We start from the raw sequence: 22,130 nt of genomic DNA, 5'->3' as shown, positions 1-22,130 counted from the left end.
GCACCGTATCACACCCACACATCATCTTGGCCTTACATATTCCCACACAGCCACTCCAGACACTGTAACACATCCCAAAGCATGCATACTTAAACACACACACACACACACACACACACACACATGCATACACATACACACACAGCATCTTCCCAACCTCAAACATCCTCTCACATACTGCCCCACTTAATAACCCATGATGTTAGTTTTTCAGAGAGTATCTCTTCCTGGTGAGGGGTCTTCCATAGCCGAGAACTACTTCCTCTTCTCCTCTCATCATCAAATTCCAGCCTTCTACACCCCTTTCTGTTGCCTTATCACCCAACCCACATACACATGCCCCTCCTGAATCCTTTAATCCTTTTCCTATTTCCTCTGTCTAATGGTCTTTTCCTCTGAATCCTCCTCTTCTATTTAGTTTCTCTCTGCATCTCTCTCTCTCTCTCTCATTTCTTCCTAGTTATCATTCTCCTTCACCGTTGTAGTCACGTGATCTACAACAGATTGTATCCTGGTGTTGTTATTTAGCCCTGGGTCAATTTCAATCCAGCTAGATGGACAGTCATTCTGTTTTTTATTTCAACACTATCTAGAACTATATAATCTATTTCCTCTTGTTCCCCAGTAGGCCGTGATTTGAAGGAAGTATGGCTGCTATTTCTAGCATGGTTATTTACCATGTATATGCTTTCTCAATGGATGGTGTTTTTTCCTGTAACTACATGCTAAAAATATTTATCTAATACACCATACAATAGCTACTTGTTCCCCAGTAGGCCCTGATTTGAAGGAAGTATGGCTGCTATTTCTAGCATGGTTATTTACTATGCTTTCTTAATGGATGGGGTTTTTTCCTGTAACTACATGCTAAAAATATTTATCTAATACACCATACAATAGCTACTTGTTCCCCAGTAGGCCCTGATTTGAAGGAAGTATGGCTGCTATTTCTAGCATGGTTATTTACTATGCTTTCTCAATGGATGGTGTTTTTTCCTGTAACTACATGCTAAAAATATTTATCTAATACACCATACAATAGCTGCTACTGCTGCTACTACTACTACAGCTATCACTCACAGCAGAGTATGACTTCGTGATATGCACTTTCTTTCCACTCGAAATTTTTAAGTGTTATGTAGTCCCAAGATATATATTCATCATATATCCATATCATCTTTGTCTTCCCCCTTATGCAATACCCATGATGACTGGAGGAAAGTGAGAAGACTGCATCAACACTGGACTGGTTCTCCATTCTCTGACCTTGAAAGGATGAAAAGTAAAGTTGACCTCAGCAGGATATAGAGTCCAGAGTGTAGGGAGCTGGAGCAAATGTCATCATCATAATCATCATAGTTGCTTAAATTTTGCTCACTTTCCCATGCTGGCACGAGTCAGATGGAGCTTATTGAGGTAGATTGTCTACAACCAAATGCCCTGCCTGTCTCTAACCGTTACCCGTTTCCAAGTGAGGTAATATTTCCCTAAGGCCAGACATATTTTAGCAAAATATTGGGAATGAATGACACCACTTGTATGACAGTGATGCTCATTTACAATGATCAAGCAATACTAGGACAAAGAAACACACATACACACACACACACACACACACACACACACACATACACATATCTGTATCTATCTATCTATCTATCTATCTATCTATCCATCCACTCCCACACCAATCTACACATACAGATATTTAATTTAATTTAATTAATTTTATTTTTATTTTTATTTTTTTTTTTGCTCAAAAAGCAAAAGCAAGGCCATGTAGGGGGGCATGGAGTTAAGTATAGGGAGGGTGTTCATACAAAGAGTTCAGGCCATTTCTGGTCAAGAGAGACTTTGAACTGAGCGGTCGTCAGCATCTTCACTATCTCGTCCGGCAGCTTATTCCACAGATCCGCAACCCGGATGGAGAAAGCCCCTCTCCTTCGATTGATGAGCTTCTTTCAAATCTGCTCACAAGGTTTTTGTTGGCCTGGATCTATAGTATCTGATACTTGACCAAGGTCCTGTGCAGTGTGGCTGAACCTGAAACCATGTGGTTTAGAAGCAAACTTCTTCACCTCATAGCTATACTTATGCACGCATTACATTTTATCTAACTCTCAAATGACTCTCGCTAATCAACCACTTTCTTACACTGCACAGCTGAAAAATTAATCAATTGCATTTCTTTGAAAACAACATATTTACTCATTTACTCTCACGGTAAAATAATAACTTTAGTTTCAAAGCTGCTACTTAGTGAGGGTGAACAAGCATGTCCAACTATCATAACAGACCCCTATCGGCATCCACCAGCTCCCCCACTAACACATAGTAGGTCACCCCACTCACAAACATCTGCTTCTATATATCTCCCTGCGAGCTGGCAGAACCGTTAGCACACCGGGCGAAATGCATAGCCATTACGTTCTGAGTTCAAATTCCGCCATGGTCGACTTTGCCTTTGATCCTTTTGGGGTCGATAACTTAAGCACCAGTTACGCACTGGGGTCGATGTAATTGACTTAGTTCGTTTCTCTGTCCCTGTTTGTCCCCTCTATGTTTAGCCCCTTGTGGGTAGTAAAGAAACATATATATCTCCCTGTTGCTTTACTTTCCATGGAATATTAATACATGGTATTCTTTATTCTTTGATGGATGTGTGGGTGATCCTTATTGTTTTGAGTTCTGACCAGCATCAAGGATAAATACCTGAGATGCTCTCATTGTATTTGTTACTTCTTTTAATACGTGTGAGTTAAGGGCAGGAATTTATCCCTTTCATTACCAACCCGGCTGAAACCGGCTCTGGTTCTGAGTATAAATATCTTGTTTTCATAAGTTTCGAGTGATGATTAGAATTTTAACAAAATGCTTAGTGGAGTGCAGGAGTGGCTGTGTGGTAAGTAGCTTGCTTACCAACCACATGGTTCTGGGTTCAGTCCCACTGCGTGGCACCTTGGGCAAGTGTCTTCTACTATAGCCTCGGGCCGGCCAAAGCCTTGTGAGTGAATTTGGTAGGCGGAAACTCAAAGAAGCCTGTCGTATATATGTATATATATATATATATGTGTGTGTGTGTGTATGTTTGTGTGTGTTTGTCCCCCTAGCATTGCTTGACAACCGATGCTGGTGTTTATGTCCCCGTCACATAGCGGTTTCATCAAAAGAGACCGATAGAATAAGTACTGGGCTTACAAAGAATAAGTCCCGGGGTTGATTTGCTCGACTAAAGGCGGCGCTCCAGCATGGCCGCAGTCAAATGACTGAAACAAGTAAAACGAGAGTAAAAGAGTGGTATTTACTATGGCTTGTTCTGGTCATAAATGGTATTTAAATTACTGTTGGAGATGGAGTGATGATGTGATGAGGACAACTGTCGTTGTGGCGACAGCAATGGTAATGATATTGGAGGTGATGGTGGTGGTGATAGCAATGGTGTTGGTGGTGCTGTTGATAGTGATGATGGTGGTAATGATGATGCTGGTCTGCGGAGTTGATGATATTTGTTTTCTCTTTATTTCAGTATATGGCATTAAAGAGAGCAAAACATGAACTATCAATGAAGGTTGCTGAACAGGAAGAGGAACTTGATGACCAAGCTGGTCAGATACAGCAGTTAGAACAGGTATGTTCACCTTTTGTTTATACAGCTATCTTGATCTTTTGTAGCTGCTTGATTAAATGAGGATTAAAATATGTGCACACACACATACTTGAGGAATGATGTGTGTACTTATTATATATATATATATTATATATATATATATATATATATATAGCATGTGTGTGTGACTCAAAATATATATATATTTATATATGTATATATAGCTATGATGTGACTCAAAATTTATATATATATATACTTTATTTAAAAGCAGGCAGAAATATCACAAAAACTGTTAGAGTTTCATGTTCCCATTCGTCAGACAGTTTTGTTAACAAAACTGTCCGACGAATGGGAATGTGGAACTCTGAGTAACAGTTATTGTGGTATTTCTGCTACTTTTAAATAAATCATATTACTCTACCTCTGGTATAAGAGTACTCTTTTTTTCCACCTTGTTTCACATTTATGTGCTTACTCCAGTATATATATATATATATATATATATTATATATATATATATATATATATATATATATATATATATATATATAAAAAGCACCCACTCCACTCATGGAGTGGTTGGTGTTAGGAAGGGCATCCAGCCGTAGAAACATTGCCAGATCAGACAGCCTCCTGGCTTCCCAGACCCCGGTTGTACCGTCCAACCCATGCCAGCATGGAAAGCAGACGCTAAACGATGATGATGATGATATATATAAAATAGTGTACATTTAAACACGAGAAACTACCTTTTACAGGTAATTTTACACGCTAGAAGAAGCAGTCAAAACAACCAAAACCACATTTAAGAGCAATTTCGAAGGGAATGAAAAATAAAAACTTTTACCTTGTTATTTTTTTTATGGTTATACCTAGGTTTCTTATTTTTTTAGCAAATAGAATATTTTGCTAGACAAAATTTTCATCAGTAACCGCACCATAACATTAACATATAATTTAGAGACAAATAACACATGTCTCATCATTATATGTTATAAATTTTCAAAATTCACCGCGCAAGCGCAGTTTCAGTACGTGGTAAATGAAAAGTGCAGAACTGATTTTCGAAATGCTAAATATATACTTTTTTTATATATACATATATATATATATATTATATATATATATATATATATATATAGGCACAGCTTATGGTTCTGTGTGGGTAACAAGTTGACTTCCCAACCACATGGTTTTGGGTTCAGTCTCACTGTTGTGCAGCATCTTGAACAATTGTCTTTTACTATAGTTATTGGCCAACCCAAATCTTAGTGGATTTAGTAGACAGAAGCTGAAAGAAGACTGCCATGTGTATGTGTGTGTATGTGCATATGTCTATGTGTTTACATCCTGTATTGCTCATATGAAAAGTGAACCACATGGCATTGTTGTCAGTTTCTCCTGTCAACAATTCATCCAAATATTTCATGGAGACCGCAATACATATTCTAAAATCGGAACGATGCAAAGAAGATTAGCATGGCCCCTGCGCAAGGATGACATGCAAATTCGTGAAGCATTCCATATTTTTACCAGCATCGCCTTACTGGCACCTGTGCCGTTAGCATGTGTAAAAAATTCGAGTGAGGTCGTTGCCAGTACCGCCTGACTGGCCCCCGTGCCAGTGGCACATAAAAGCACCCACTACACTCTCGGAGTGGTTGGCGTTAGGAAGGGCATCGAGCTGTAGAAACTCTGCCAGATCAAGATTGGAGCCTGGTGCAGCCATCTGGTTCACCAGCCCTCAGTCAAATCGTCCAACCCATGCTAGCATGGAAAGCGGACGTTAAACGACAACGACGACGATGATGATGATGAGAGCTCCAAGGTTTGTCTGGGTGTTCAAGTTCAAATTTTTATGTGCTCATCAGCTTTGTCAAATCTCTGATATTTGGAATTAGGATGTGGCCAAGCTAGACAATATACCCTCATGACCTGACATGTTTTCACAGAATGTTAGAAGTGAGTGTCACTGCCTGTATGACAGTGATACTCATTTACAAATATCATTTGATATGAAGCCAAGGAAACACATGATGGGTTTCTTTTACTTAGTACATGCCAGTGCCGCTTTGACTGGCCTCCATGCCGGTGGCACGTAAAAAGCACCAATCCGATCGTGGCCGTTGCCAGCCTCACCTGGCATGTAAAAAGCACCAATCCGATCGTGGCCGTTGCCAGCCTCACCTGGCACGTAAAAAGCACCAATCCAATCGTGGCCATTGCCAGCCTCGCCTGGCACGTAAAAAGCACCCACTACACTCACGGAGTGGTTGGCGTTAGGAAGGGCATCCAGCTGTAGAAACACTGGGCCTGGTGCAGCCTCCTGGCTTCCCAGACCCCAGTCGAACTGTCCAACCTATGCTAGCATGGAAAGCAGACGTTAAACGATGATGATGATGATCCACTTACAATGTTTTGTAAGGCTATAATAGAAGATACTGTCCCCCAAAATGCCACATAATGGGTACAGTTTGGATGGTTCATCAGCAATCAGGATGTAGCCAACATATTTGGAGAAAAAGATACCAGGGTAACAGGTAGTGAGTACCATGTGCTCTAGTTGGTCTATGTACATGATGGCATGCAGATACAATTGGCTTTATCCTGTCAGTAGATCTGAGACCTACTTGTATATCATGCTGTTGTATTGAAAATATATCTTACAGATTATGATGGTCAATAGTTCTCAAATGTCTCTGGGTGTACATGTGTAAATGAGTGTCCCTGTTTTGTCCTGGAGGTATATTGTCCTGCTTAGAAAATGATGAAGGCTGCCAAAAGGAAGGGTATTATTTGGCTGTAGAAAATCTGCCTCAGATAAACTCCATCTGACCCATACGAACATGGAAAACTTAGACATTAACACGATGATGATGATGGGTCTTTTCGCACAAATGCATGTACACAGAATAACCCATCCAATAGTCTTAACTGTAACTGTGCCCCAGTTAAAAAAAAAGAAAAAGAAACAAAAAACTCGTGACCTTGTGAGGTCAGTGTGAGTGGCCAAAATAGCTGACCCCTTTGTCTGGACAGTGTCTGCCTGTCTCATTATCTAAGATGTAGAGAATGTCTTGGACAGCTGCTGGAACTGATGACTGTGCTATTACATGACACAGCTGCCTCCACTTACTGACCATTATGCTGGACACTCACTCACACTCACATTGGATACTTACACACTCACTATACTTAAGTTAGCACACACACACATACACACACACACACACCACATTCTTACACTCACTTATTACTATTCATACTTACACATTCTTTTTCAAGAGGTTTCTGGCTATTTATACATGATGCTGCAATTCCCCTCTCTCTCTTTCTCTCTCTCTCTCCAAATCACATATTCAAATGACTTTCTGTGCACATACACACAATGGGTACATGTGGATGTATGTGTGTATAGTCACACACATGCATGAATGTATACACGCACAAATACATATATGTATGTGTGTATATATCTACTATATAAATGCGAGTGTATAAGGTTATGTATGTAAGTTTTAACCCATATAGGCTCTGAAACTGCATCTTGAGAAAAGCAAATTTGATTTTTGAACTTTGCGTCCCACTAACAATGTCATTTGTAAAAAAAAATTTAAAATATTTTTTTCTCCAAGAAATAACTCAACTTTTAGATCAGGGGTAGGGCAACTTTTTTATACGACAGGAAAAATTTCCTAAGAAAAAGGCCTATGGGCAGATCAAAAGTTCTAACTCTTATATTTGTGTAAATCTTGTACATGTCTATGTATAATTCGATATACATTAATAAAGATAAGTTTAAGACATTAAATTAACGTATAACATCTTCATTAACCCTTTCGTTATCAACCCGGCTGAAAGCAGCTCTGGCTCTGAGTACAAATGTCTTGTTTCCATAAGTTTTGAATTAAAATCTTCTACCAAACCTTAGTCAAAATTTATGTTCCTAACACTAGCTTAATGATAACTAAGTTATTTTACTAAATTCTTTGTAATATCTAAAATAATTGAAAGAAACACAGAGCATCTCAAAATAAATACAGTAATGAAAGGGTTAACACTGCCACTGAATTTAGGATGTCTATATTACCTATGAGGTATTCTATATTTTGAAGCTAGAGTGTAGTTTGGTCTCAAAGGGGTGGTACAAACTTAGCAAAATGTGTTTCATAGTGAAAACAAAATTTCCATTCAGATGGCAATTATCGGACGATTTCTGTTTGAGTCTGGCAATTCTAAGTCGTAACGGGAATGTGACCTGTGTCGCAAATATTGTATAAATTTTATGATTGAAAAATTTACTATAGGCGCAAGAGTGGCTGTGTGGTAAGTAGCTTGCTTACCAACCTCATGGTTCGGGGTTCAGTCCCACTGCGTGGCATCTTGGGCAAGTATCTTCTACTATAGCCTCGGGCCGACCAAAGCCTTGTGATTGGATTTGGTAGACGGAAACTGAAAAGAAGCCCATGAACGATGGATTTTGATAGGCTGAGGCTTTCTGCCAATTGTCGCGTTGTGCAATGTGGGTTATTCTCAGTTAACGACTTGATTTGGTCATCCTCTGTAGTGGATGGTCTGCCTGATTGCTCTTTATCAATAAGGCTACAATCTCCAGCTCGGAACCTTATGAACCACTTCTGTACAGTTCTTTCGGATAAAGAAACATCACTGTAAACTGCGCATATTTCTTTGGTTGTTTGTGAGGCAGTTTTCCCTTTACGGAAAAAGAAAAGCATCAAGTGCCGAAAGTGAACTTTCTTATCTTCCATTTTAAAGGGTTACAGAATTAACACAGGATATAGGAACATAAACCTTCTTCCACGAAAAGATAGCTTAAACTGTGCTCTAAATGGAGGTGTAGTCAAATCTTATTTTATGGACTCAAACATGTTCTAAGATAAGTCGAAAGGTAAGCTACTATAAATCGGCACAAACTTTCCGGACGACCCAATAGTATTATTTTCATCATCTTCATAACTACAAAAATGTAACAAAGAATCATCCCATCATTTCTTGTATAACTTCCCTCTGTATTTCAAGAGTAATAAAACAGTGATAAAACGTTTTTTATTATAAACAGATGTTGTTGTTATTGCACAGACTATGACCATCCCTATTATTTCTTCTCATCACAGACTGTATTGCTCAATGTATCTTTCATCTTTTAGAACGGTTGTCTGTGATATGATGGAGATGTGGTTACTAATTCTGGCGGGCTGAATGACACAGTAGAGGATTTTCCTTCATGATAGCTGTTGTCACCATTGTTCTACATTTCTATTTTGTGTGTGTGTGTTGGTGTGTGTGTGTGTTGGTGGGCAGGAGTGTTACAGTGTTGTACTTTGCCTAACAGTGTAACAATGTAAACCTCTGCTTATCCACAATAGTACAGTTAGTGTCTGTGACACTGCCACAACCAGTCTATGTATGACATATTACAAACTAGTCTGTATCTCATATCACTGACCAATCTATCTGTTACACATCACTGACCTGTTTGCCATTTATCTTAAAATATATTTACAGACCAAGCTACGTCTGGAAATGAATTTACAGAATCTCCGTCAGCAACATATCAAAGAGATAGAAGAAAAGGATGACGATCTGGAAGAGCTGAGGTATTCTACACAGAAAAAGGTAAAATATTTTATCTCTCTGCTGTGTGTGTGTCTGATTATGTGTATCTATTTTTATGCTTATTATTTATATTGATTAGGATAATGGATTGGCAGAATTGTTAAAGCATTGGAAAAAAATACCTTGTGGCATTTGTTTCAGCTCTTTACATCCCAAGTTCAAATCCCACTGACATAAACTTTGTTTTTCATCCCTTGGGGGCCAATAAAATAATCAGTCAATTACTGGACTTGATGGTATTAACTAATCCTCATCTTCAAAGCTGCTGGTCTTATGCCTAAATCATAAGCAATTATATTTTTATGCTGTCTACTAGAACTGTGCTCAACAGAATTGGTAGAGCATCTCAGACTAATTACTGTGCAGTATTTACTTATGTACCTTTACATCTTCACTTCAAATCCCATCAAAGTCGGCTTTAGTTTATATCTTCCTGTGAATTCATTATAGATTATTGAGAATCAATTTAATTAATTGTTCCATACACCCCAACGAAAAAAGATTAGTGGTTATTAACCAATGTTGTTGTTGTTATTTAATGTAAATTATTATTACTATTATTATTATTATTGAGTGAGAGAGTAGTGCATGCCATCAAAGTGACACCAGAGTAAAATATACGAAGCCTAGTATACCCATCATGACTACCCGTCTGATAAGGGTACATCAGGCACATGCATCACAACCATATGTGCGCGACATGGTGATTTCATATCAAGATAAACAGCGCATGCCCTTGCAGGTGGGGCCCAGTTAGAATTTTCTTCTGATCAAGTAGCCCATCCTGCTCAAAAGGTCCCTGAATAAGGATTGTTTAAGGATGTTGAACAAACCACCCATGTTTCCAAAGGTGAATTATCCAAACCTCCAAGAATTCCTTTCAACACATGGCTATGATACTCCTCCACTACTTCTGCTCATGATCAGAGATGCACATATCGTCAGCCACTAAGGGACATGCTCAACTGGTTAAGGTCAAACAATTGTATTATTATTATTATTATTATTATTATTATTATTATTATTATTATTTAAGGCAGCGAGCTGGCAGAATCATTAACATGCTAGGCAAAATGCTTAGTGACATTGCATCTGTCACTGTTCAGAGTTCAAATTCTGTCGAGGTTGACTTTGTCTTTCATCTTTTCATGATCAATAAAATAAGTACCAGTTGAACAATGGGGGCCAACGTAATTGACTTACTCTCTCACTTGAAATTGTTGGCCTTGTGCCAAAATTTGAAACCATTATTATTATTACCATACCAGGCAAAATATTTAGTGGCATTCCTTCCCACTATATGTTCTGAGTTCAAATGCCACTGAGTTGTCTTTGCTTTTCATCCTGTTGGGGTTGATAAAATAAGTACCATTTGATCACTGGGGGGATCAATGTAATTGATATATTTCCTTCTCCCAAATTTCAGGTCTTGTGCCTATAGTAGAAAGGATTATCTTTATTCTTTTTGTATGTACCTGTGGTGTGTGTCACACTTACTTCAAAGAAGAAGTGAGTGGCAAAACGAGAGAGAGAGAGTGAAAGAGACAGTGTGTGGTGACGGCATTCGTTTTGTATTTTTAAATGTTTATCACATCGCAAAAAAGTAGATACATATACACATTGGCATCTTGGGCAAGTATCTTCTCCCATGGACTCAGGTTGATGAATATTGCCTTTAGTTTTTGCATTTTCCATGTTATTTCCCATGGTAATGTTGGTCACTTCAGTCTCGTATGTTAATGTCGGTTCTGCATATCTTATGTTAATATAACTTCTGTTAACCTTGTTAACAGCTTCTATATCTCATGTTAATGTATCTTATATATATTTCCCATTAATGTAGCGTTTATATATATATATATATATATATTTATATACCCAGTACCATGTTTAATGTATGTTGTATTTTTCCCATGTAACACATGTTTTGTGTCTGTTTTAGCTGAAACAGTTGGAGAGTCAACTAGAAGAAGAGTACGATGACAAGAGATTGTTGATGCAGGACAAGCGTGAACTTGAACGACAAGTCCAAGAGATGATGACACAAGGTGTCCAGAACAACAGTGGTAATTATTCAATGGTTGTTTGTACTCTTGATGGGAGAACAAACCTGTTACTAAAATCTTGTAGATGAACTGATCACATCTCATGGTTGGTGCTTTGTCCATGTTGGTATAACATGATCAGTGACTTTCTCTGAGTTGCTCCCACATGGTCATTTCCCCTAGGTTTGTCCTACTTGGTCAATATTTTATGTGTTGGTACCTCCTGGTCTCTGTCTTTTTCCAAGCTGGCCCCAAATAGTCAATGTTTCTAAGCAGCTATTGTAAACTACTTCTATTCATTTCTTAAGTTCATGTAAACCACAGTACCTGAGAGTTCGGTCATCTGGATTACTGACAACATGGCTAAAATTCAGTTAACAGTGCCTGTAGTAGAAAGGATTATCTTTATTCTTTTTGTATGTACCTGTGGTGTGTGTGTCACACTTACTTCAAAGAAGAAGTGAGTGGCAAAGCGATAGAGAGGAGGACAAAGAGGAAGTATGAAGGAAAGAGAGAGAGTGAAAGAGATTGTGTGTGGTAACTGACATACTTAATCTATCATCCAGTTTCACGCCACTGACTGGCCCATGGACTTCTTTAGTGGTGTCCACTTTGTTGCAATCCCTCTGGATAGGAGGTCTTGCAATCATTCATTAATTCCTTTGACTTCATGTGAAGTATCGGGTGCCAACAAAAGATCTTCATCTGTTTCAGTTTTTAACAATGAATTGCAATTGGCCCCCTGGTATAGCTGCCTGCCAGTGCTTCAGTTTCTGTGAACCTTTTTCCATATTTGTTTTTGTTCTGCCTTGGTGAGAGAAGGTTGTTTCATATTGTAGCTTCCTTTCATCTTTCACTACATTGCTCAGGTGTGGTCTCTGACAACTACCTCTCCTCACAATGACATATAATTCTCTTGTTGGCATTTCTGTAACATTGCAGACACCTGACAGTGCAGGATTACTAAACCTACACCACTCATGGAGTGGTTGGCATTAGGAAGGGCATCCAGCCATAGAAACATTGCCAGATCAGACTGGGCCTGGTGCAGCCTTCTGGCTTCCCAGACCCCAGTTGCACCGTCCAACCCATGCCAGCATGGAAAGCGGACGCTAAACAATGATGATGATGACACCTATCACTCTCCTTTCTCAACTGGACTTTGGACTGGCTGTTAGAGTTAGACAGGTCACTGGCCTGAGAATAACTGCTTCCTTATCACTTACCAATCTCAGAGACCTTGCAAAAGGTCACCTATAAAAGACATTTGTACATAATTGGATTATGGTGATAAACACTTGTACAACTCAAGAACCACTTGCTGACAGAAAAAAAAATACAAATTATCCTTAGCATTCCAGCAGTAACCGTTATATAGTCAGTATTTCTTATGATCTGATAACAAAAGTAGTGTGTCATTGTTACCTGTACTAGTGGTCAGTGTCAGGATCAGCTACAATGAAATTTTAATCTGCTGTTATAAATCAAAAGAATTTCAATGTAACTTCATTCAACCATGACCAGACTGTGAGTTAGACTAACAAAGTTTTGTTTGTTTGACCCCATTACATCCATACATACAGGATACAATGACCCTGATTTAACAGTATTATATACGTGCCTAAATGGGTACAGTGACCTTGGTTGACTCCAATCACATCCCTAGATACTTACTTGTACTTGTGGCAACATTCACCCTGGGCGGGTTGAGTCGGCTTCTTCTACCACCCTCGAGGCATCTCGAACCATGGCAGCCCACGCATGACGGTCCTGCATCAGTTCACTGGAGATAGCAAGCCAGTCACGGTTCCATCAGCACAGGCCGACCACCTGCGGTCCCGTGAGCACGGAGAGGTCCTCCTTGATCGTCGTAATCCAGGTCTTCAGCTGCCCGCCCGCGTGTTTCCGCCAGTTGGGAAGTGGAGTTGGGAGAAGGTGTAGATACACCTTGCAATGACCCTAATCTGGAACTTCATAAGGGAGCATTTCTTCTTAAAGGTTTTTGGGAGTTTGTTTCGGTAATGTCATCTTTGTTTCTCTGCTTCCGTTCTCAGATAATGAAAGGAAACTGAAAAAAGATCTTCGTCGTACCAAAGCCCTCCTCCGAGATGCCGAAATTGTTATTCAGAAACAGCAAAGTACTGAAAGCTCTAAAGCAACAATACGTCAACTGAGGAATCAGGTAAGAGCTGTGCTTCTTTCAGTCTAACAAAACTAAACTATCTGATTGCTAGGGATGATTTATGACACGTCATAGTTGTTGTTGTTGTCATCGTTGTCGTCATACATAATGTACATAATTCCTCATCTCTTAAATATAGAACTGTATCGTCATATATTTGATTTTGCATATAGTATTGTTCTAGAGAATGTTTAAGGAAACATAAGAAAATTGTGAGTTTATTTTAAAATTTGAGATTACATAGACAGTATTTGATGCTGGGCATTCATAAGGGCAGTCTGACAACAAGACATTAAATGATGGTGATAATTATGATGATGATGTTCTGGTTATAATCGTTGATGGAGAGAGAAAAGAAGGTGGTGTTTTGTTATAGTAAAGTTAGAATGGCAGTTATCAACATTTCCTTCCAGTGACCATTCAGGTTTCTCTTATGTGTGTTTCAGTTGGAAGACGCAGCCTTTACTGCTGCCTCTGCTGTGAAAGCTAAGAAGAATCTAGAAATAGAGCTGGAAGAACTACAACAGCAGCTTGAAGAGATGTCGAAAGGAAAACAAGATGTAAGTATTTTGTCACATCCCAGATCACCATGGTCCCGCTTTTATATCATTTTATTGCACTGCTTTTGGATATATGATATATATATATATATATATATATATATATATATATATATATATATATAGGCGCAGGAGTGGCTGTGTGGTAAGTAGCTTGCTAACCAACCACATGGTTCCGGGTTCAGTCCACTGCGTGGCATCTTGGGCAAGTGTCTTCTGCTATAGCCTCGGGCCGACCAAAGCCTTGTGAGTGGATTTGGTAGACGGAAACTGAAAGAAGCCTGTCGTATATATGTGTATATATATATATATGTGTGTGTTTGTGTGTATGTATGTTTGTGTGTCTGTGTTTGTCCCTCTAGCATTGCTTGACAACCGATGCTGGTGTGTTTACGTCCCCGTCACTTAGCGGTTCGTCAAAAGAGACCGATAGAAAAAGTACTGGGCTTACAAAGAATTAGTCCCGGGGTCAATTTGCTCGACTAAAGGCGGTGCTCCAGCATGGCCGCAGTCAACTGACTGAAACAAGTAAAAGAGTAAAAAGAGAGAGAGTATATATTTATATGGCTGTGTGGTTAGGGAGCTTGCTTCCTAGCTACATGGTTTCGGGTTCAGTCCCACTGCGTGGCACTTTGGGTAGGTGTCTTCCACTATAGCCCCGAGCCGACCGAAGCTTTGTGATTGAATTCGGTAGGCGGAAGTTACTGCCGTGTGTGTATGTGTGCGTATAGCGCTCAGGAATAGAAAAAGCCTTTTACGTTTCGAGCCTATGCTCTTCAACAGAAAGACACACAGAAATAAACAAGGAGAGAAAAAAATGTGTGTAGGAGCTAACGATCTATCGTGGCATCCTGACTTCGGACAGTGGTCAGACACGAGAGGGACAGTAGGGGAGATAACAGGGTCAAGTAACTTCCAATACGAAGGTGCCCCCAACACAAAGGTGCGTGTGTGTATAAGAGAGTATGTATGTGCGTGTGAATATATATATATATATATATACACAAACTACTTACCTGTGACACCTGCCCACCATTAGAGTAATCTACCCATGCTACACTATAGAAGGTAAGTTGTCTATTCATTTCAACCAGAAATAATATCATCGCTTCTGTTAAATATTTGAAATGTCTATCTTTGACCTTGTACAGGCTGAGACACGTTACATGACAGTGTTGCGGGAGTTGACGGATGTCCAGAGTCGGACAGAAGAGGCTGAAGAAGACATGAACGAAATAATGGCCAAATACAAAGCAGCTGTCCGTCAGGTTGGTTAATTTTTATTTTATCCTTCCCCCCACACACACCCACACACTTTTCCGCCATGTCTCCACCCTTATTCCCCCTCTCTATACATAACCCAACACCTCTTTTTTTTTTTTACTCCTCATCTTTCCACTTGTCTCATTTTACTCTAGTTATTCCACATCTGTAGTTACTCCAAACCTTATACCTATCTCTCATCTCTATACTCACTTCACACCTTTACACACATACGATGGAGGTGCAATGGCCCGGTGGTTAGGGCAGCAGACTTGCAGTCATAGGGTCACAGTTTCAATTCCCAGACCGGGCATTGTGAGTGTTTATTGAGCAGAAACACCTAAAGCGCCTCGAGGCTCTGGCAGGGGGTGGTGGCGAACCCTGCTGTACTCTTTCACTACAACTTTCTCTCATTCTTTCTTCCTGTTCTATTGTACATGTATTTCAACGGGCCAGCTTTGTCGTGCTGAATCTCCCCGAGAACTATGTTAAGGGTACACATGTCTGTGGAGTGCTCAACCACTTGCACGTTAATTTCACAAGCAGGCTGAATCTCCCTGAGAACTATGTTAAGGATACACGTGTCTGTGGAGTGCTCAACCACTTGCACGTTAATTTCACAAGCAGGCTGAATCTCCCTGAGAACTATGTTAAGGATACACATGTCTGTGGAGTGCTCAACCACTTGCACGTTAATTCCACAAGCTGGCTGTTCCGTTGATCGGATCAACTGGAACCCTCGTCATCATAACCAACGGAGTGCTACGACACATGCATGCACATATGTGAAGCAGAATACAAAATGCCTTACACAGTGAATCCTTAAGGCTTTTGAATTTCCCTCTGAGACAGAGAAGGAAAATTAAAATCTAATGACTTACCAAATCTGATTGAAACTGAAGATAATACCTTGAATTAAGAATTTAATTCTTGAATGGATTAATATGCTTGAGGAGAAAGAAACAGCTTGACTCAGCTCATATTTTATGCTACCAACTGGAGAAGAAGATGGGATATATCTTCTCAAAAGTCCTTTGGGAGACTGCATATTTTCTTCTCTCTCTAGTTGATAAATCACTGCTCTGCTATCCTTCATGAGTCTAATACATCCAAGTCAGATATAGTGGATACTATTTCTACAAACCTATTGTATCATCATCATCATCATCATCATCGTTTAACGTCCGTTTTCCGCGCTAGCACGGGTTGGACGGTTTCGACCGGGGTCTGGGGAGCCAGGGGCTGCCCCAGGCTCCAGTCTGGTCTGGCAGTGTTTCTACAGCTGGATGCCCTTCCTAACGCCAACCACTCCGCGAGTGTAGTGGGTGCTTTTTACGTGCCACCTGCACAGGTGCCAGAGGGGTCTGGCATCGGCCACGGTCAGTTGGTGCTTTTTATGTGCCACCTGCACAGAAGCCAGTCGGGGCGGTGCTGGCATCGGCCACATTCGGATGGTGCTTTTTATGTGGGGGGGAGGGTGCAGAAATATAGGGGAGCACCAGTGGGGAGGGGTGTTCGGAGAAACGATGACAGGTTCTAGACAAGTAGAACGTAGGATATCACGAGAGGGGTAATGCATGGTGAAATAGCGTATTGAAGAGGGGGGTTCGAAGAGTAGACACCTATAATGGTGGTGGGAGAAGCGACATCCGGTATAGATGGAGCAAAAATATAGAGATATCCGGTATGGTGGTGGGGGTGGGCAAGGGCGGGTGCACCGGGAATATGCGAAGGTTGAATTGACAGGCTGGCTTAAAAATGCTCTTAGCAATGGAAGGGGGGAAAGGAAGGGGGGGAGGGCAGACAACATAAAAGAGGGAGAGAGAGAAGGGAATAGTGGAACCCCGCGAAAATCGGCCGCCATTGAAAAAATCCTGTATGGAGAAACTTAAATATCTATTCTGTATTTAGCGAGACACGAGGCCGGAAACCGATGGTCAACAATAACTAATAAATTATACAGAATATGCAATATGAGGCGAAATAATAATACTAATAAACAAATTGTCGACTGGGGGTCAAAGGGATAATACTAATAATAATAATAATAAACAGCTTAACCACTAGAGATCAGACAAATTTGCGTGAGAATATTACTGGATGAATTAGATTAAGGATAAGATTGTTAATTTAAATTAAATATCGATCTTATCAAGTGGCTAGCATGGAAATATAAACCTTCAACGGTAATAATTATTATTAAAATTATAACTTAGGGTATCTACGAGATACCGCCATGCTGAAAATAGCAGCCAGAATCTGACTCTAAAACCACATTAAATGTTCATACACCTCAAGGAGAGAAGAGGAAAAGACAAAATAAAATGTATGTATTTCTGTAGATTGACATAGTTATTATTGCATGTTCATATTTGTTTATTGTTGTGCTTTTCTTAATTTGTAGCAAGCACTTGATCAGATGACAATATCAGAACATCTCCGACATAATGATGAACTTCAAGCTGAGAATGAGAAACTGAAGTCTGAAGTAAGCAAAAAGGCTTTTATTGTCGTATTCTTTATCTGCTTTGTTAAATTAAATGTTTCTTTGATTCTCTGTATAAGACTAAATGTCTCTAATCACCATTCTTATGGTTGCACCTAGCTTTTCATAGACAAACCTGCATTGTAGACACCCCTACATTGTAATAAATACATTTATTTAGTTATAGACATATTTTTTTTACTTGTTTCAGTCATTAGACTGTTGCCATACTGGGGTACTGCCTAAACACACCTAACTTGTTACAGACTCACCTACCCAGATATCAGTACATGCACTCTGATAAAGATGCAACCATCTCATTACAAATACACCTGCCTAATTAGAGACATTATCATCATCATCATCATTGTTTAACGTCCGCTTTCCATGCTAGCATGGGTTGGACGATTTTGACTGAGGGCTGGCGAGCCAGATGGCTGCACCAGGCTCCAATCTTGATCTGGCAGAGTTTCTACAGCTGGATGCCCTTCCTAACACCAACTACTCCGAGAGTGTAGTGGGTGCTTTTTACATGCCACTGGCACGGGGGCCAGTCAGGCGGCACTGGTAACGATCACGCTTGAATGGTGCCCTATACGTGCCACGGGTACTGAAGCCAGTTGGCTGTTCTGGCAAAGATCACAACGATCACGCTCGGATGGTGTTCTTGGCACCCTACTAGCACAGGCATAAGTGCCAGTAAGGCGACGCTGGTAACGATCATACTCGAATAGCCGCTCTGTCAACGATCACACTCATATGGGGCTCTTTGCACCCCGCTAGCACGAATGCCAGTCATCGAATTGATTTATACATAATCATAAACATACTTCCCTTAGCATAGACACATCTACCTATTAGGTTGATGTGTCTATACACACCTGTATAATTACAAACACATCTGCCTTCTTAAGGACATCTCCCTGTTTACAGGTACCTCACTCTGTTTATTAGCACATCTTTTTTACTGGCACACCTATGCCTTTATAGGTTCTCCACTTGCGTTTTTTATGGGTACATGTATGTGTTTATGGTCTGAACTATTAGTTTACAGTTACATCTGTTTATAGGCATATTTAACTTTTTGTAAATAGGTCAATACGGCTACCTGTTTACTGGCACATTTATGAGAGGGTCCTAGCTTTGAGTGAAAGAAAATACATGAAGATCAGTTGTTAATTGTGAGTTTGTTCAACATAGGCGCAGGAGTGGCTGTGTGGTAAGTAGCTTGCTTACCAACCACATGGTTCTGGGTTCAGTCCCACTGCGTGGCATCTTGGGCAAGTGTCTTCTGCTATAGTCCCGGGCCGACCAAAGCCTTGTGAGTGGATTTGGTAGACGGAAACTGAAAGAAGCCTGTCGTATATATGTATATATATATATATATATATATATATATGTATGTGTGTGTATATGTTTGTGTGTCTGTGTTTGTCCCTCTAGCATTGCTTGACAACCGATGCTGGTGTGTTTATGTCACCGTCACTTAGCGGTTCGGCAAAAAGAGACCGATAGAATAAGTACTGGGCTTACAAAGAATAAGTCCCGGGGTCGATTTGCTCGACTAAAGGCGGTGCTCCAGCATGGCCGCAGTCAAATGACTGAAACAAGTAAAAGAGTATATTCCTCTCTCAGATTCACTCACTTATTGCAGCATTCTTTCAGTTTTCCTAAGCCCTTAAAAAAAACTCGGAAGGTTGGGCCTCCAGCCAGGCCCTTTCACGATACCCTTAAAACCAGGAACTTTTCAGCAGCCCCTTGTATATGGTTAGAGTCATCTTCACACCTTGTCACACTTTGTCACACTCACATGTACATTGTAAAGTGTAGCTGTTATTTTCTTTTATTTGTAGATTTCCAGTTTGACCACCAAAGTAGAGTCTAACGAAGACCAAACTGTAAGTAAGACACAGGTATCGCGACTGGAGAGTAAAGTGAGAGAGGTAGAGTCAAAGCTGGAACTCGAGACTTCAACAAGACACCGGTTAGAGGTGAGTTGGCAGTTATCTATCATTCATATTCCTGTAAGTGTATTGACAGGTGTGCATGTGTCCTTATATCATCATCATTGTTCGACCGTGGTCGAAACAATGGAATTTACCATGCTACGCCAGACTTCACGGTCCATCATGGCATTACGGAGGTCCTGTTGCTGGATGCCTGTATCCCTGGAGATTACATCAGGGTAGGAGAGTGTGCGCCCTCTGGTATTGCGAGTAGATGGCTTCCAGAGGAGAAGAGCAGAAATTACTTCTTTTTCAGCTCTGCAACAATGTCCAGCAAACTGGACTCTCCTACCTTTCACATACACATGCACATACACTTAAACATGTATAGGTGCTGGTATGGCTGTGTGGTTAAGAAGTTTGCTTCACAACCATATGGTTCTAGGTTCAGTCTCAATATGCAGCACCTTGGACAAGTGTCTTCTACAATAGCTCCAGGGCAAACAAAGCCTTCTGAATGGATTTGGCAGATGGAAACTGAAAGAAGCCCATCGTGTGTGTGTGTTTGTGTCTTGATATCATGTGAGGTGGTAAATGATTGTATTATTCATGTCTAATATACTGCAGGAATTTGTCTGAACACTGGGAAATATTACCTTACTTGGAAACAAGTGAGGGTTGGCAACAGGAAGGGCATCCAGCCATAGAAAACCTGCTGCCTCAATATGTTCCATCATGGTAAAAGGGACTTAAAACTAATATGTATGTATGTATGTGTGTGTGTGTATATATATATATAAACATCAGTAGCACTGCCCTGTATAGGACGCCATACTTAGTTGGCAGATATATGTTACAGTTCTGTACTGCTAATGTTTATATTCGCTCAGAAATTTAATATAAGATTCTCTCTCTTCTATATATATATATATATATATATATATATATATTTAGCAATTAAGGACAACTACTTAATAAGGAAAACTTAACAAGAAATTGTCAGGTAGATAGCGTAAAAACCTCATAAGAGAAAAAATTTCGAAAATAATTATTTCTTATTGAACATATTAATTTATATATAGAGGGCATTATATATACATGCCAGAAGGCATTATACATACATGCCAAACGCTAAGAGGGACAATCAGTCATTTCTACCAAAAATATTACTAATCCCACCGAATGCAATTTTTCAAAGTAAGACATTTAAAAATATAGACCTGTATCACAGTGATTTCATACTTACGTAATCATCAGCAGGCCTGAATGTATTATAAATAAACAACGACCCTGCCCCGCTTAAGCCGATCAGCTAACTGACCAACATCAACGAAGCACATGGGTGAGTTTACATATATTACATCCGGGTAAATGGCAAACTTTTACGAATTGCATTTCGGGAGAGGAAAAGTTTTTTCGGAATAAAAATTTAGCAATTAAGGACAACTACTTAATAAGGAAAACTTAACAAGAAATTGTCAGGTAGATATATAATGCCCTCTATATATAAAAAAAAAAATATATATATATATAATGGATATAATTTTCACAGCATGACAGATGCAGGGCAAGTGCTGTGAGCAGAATATGGATCTTGTCCAGGTTTTCCTTGATTTAACCCAAACCTTCAATACTGTGAATACTGCCTTGTGAAAAATACTCAACAAACTTGGTTGTCCATGTCACTTTATATTGATAAATAAATGATGTCATAGTGGCTTGGAGGCATGAGGTAGTGTTGGTGGTGGCATGTAGAGAATGGTGTCATGCAAGGAATATCCTTGCCCCATCTTTCCTTTCCTTGTATTTTGTTGTTACTCTCACTTATGCTTTTGCTGTGGAGTATTCTTCTGGGATATATGTGAGGTATCGAACTTCTGGTCATCCCTTCAACTTACATCTATTTGCTGCCAATTCAAAATATTTTCAGTCCATTATTCATGACCTCCTTTATGTGAATGATTGCAACTTAGCTGCTCGTACAGTTGAAGATATGCAAATTCTCATGAATCATATTTCTGTACCTTGTGAGATATTTGGACTCAGCATTACCTCGGACAAGACTGTTGTAATGTTCGAGCCTGCACCAGGAAACCATCTATTATAGTTGAAGAAACAGTGCTGAAGGTGGTAGATAAGTTTGTCAACCTGAGCAGCAAACTCAGCTGTTCTCACTCCTTGGATGATGAAATATCATTGAAAGGCCGTTGAATGCTTCCATCAGAGATGGTTGAGACACATTCTGAAAATTTGGCTGGTCCTTGCAGGCTCCAGACACAGAGCTCATGAGGTGGTGGCACACAAGTACTATTTATGTTGGACTGGACATCTTGTTCAGATGAACAATAAAGGGATCCTTAAGCAGATACTTGTATGTATGGTGAACTTGCTTGTGAAAAGCA

The 22,130-nt window shown here is 39.8% G+C and overlaps 1 protein-coding gene and 1 non-coding gene across 6 annotated transcripts in view; both read left to right on the top strand.

Annotated features, from left to right (window-relative positions):
- LOC115224915 (unconventional myosin-XVIIIa) overlaps window positions 1-22,130 on the top strand; it is a 324,165-nt gene that overhangs the window by 294,232 nt on the left and 7,803 nt on the right. For all 5 annotated transcript variants that reach the window (XM_036513802.1, XM_029795876.2, XM_036513801.1 and 2 more), the window contains 8 exons: window positions 3,527-3,628; window positions 9,137-9,247; window positions 11,190-11,313; window positions 13,347-13,474; window positions 13,921-14,034; window positions 15,186-15,302; window positions 17,702-17,785; window positions 19,636-19,773. In XM_036513802.1, coding sequence (XP_036369695.1) covers window positions 3,527-3,628; window positions 9,137-9,247; window positions 11,190-11,313; window positions 13,347-13,474; window positions 13,921-14,034; window positions 15,186-15,302; window positions 17,702-17,785; window positions 19,636-19,773 — 918 coding nt within the window. The remainder of the gene's footprint in view (window positions 1-3,526; window positions 3,629-9,136; window positions 9,248-11,189; window positions 11,314-13,346; window positions 13,475-13,920; window positions 14,035-15,185; window positions 15,303-17,701; window positions 17,786-19,635; window positions 19,774-22,130) is intronic.
- Window positions 5,031-5,141, top strand: LOC115224927. Its single transcript, XR_003882907.1, has one exon. It is a non-coding gene; the product is annotated as a U6 spliceosomal RNA (small nuclear RNA).

The sequence above is a fragment of the Octopus sinensis genome, linkage group LG26, assembly GCF_006345805.1.
Source record: "Octopus sinensis linkage group LG26, ASM634580v1, whole genome shotgun sequence".
Classification (NCBI taxonomy): Eukaryota; Metazoa; Mollusca; class Cephalopoda; order Octopoda; family Octopodidae; genus Octopus; species Octopus sinensis.
The sequence above is the reverse complement of the archived record's forward strand: the minus strand, read 5'-3'. Positions and strand labels throughout refer to the sequence as shown.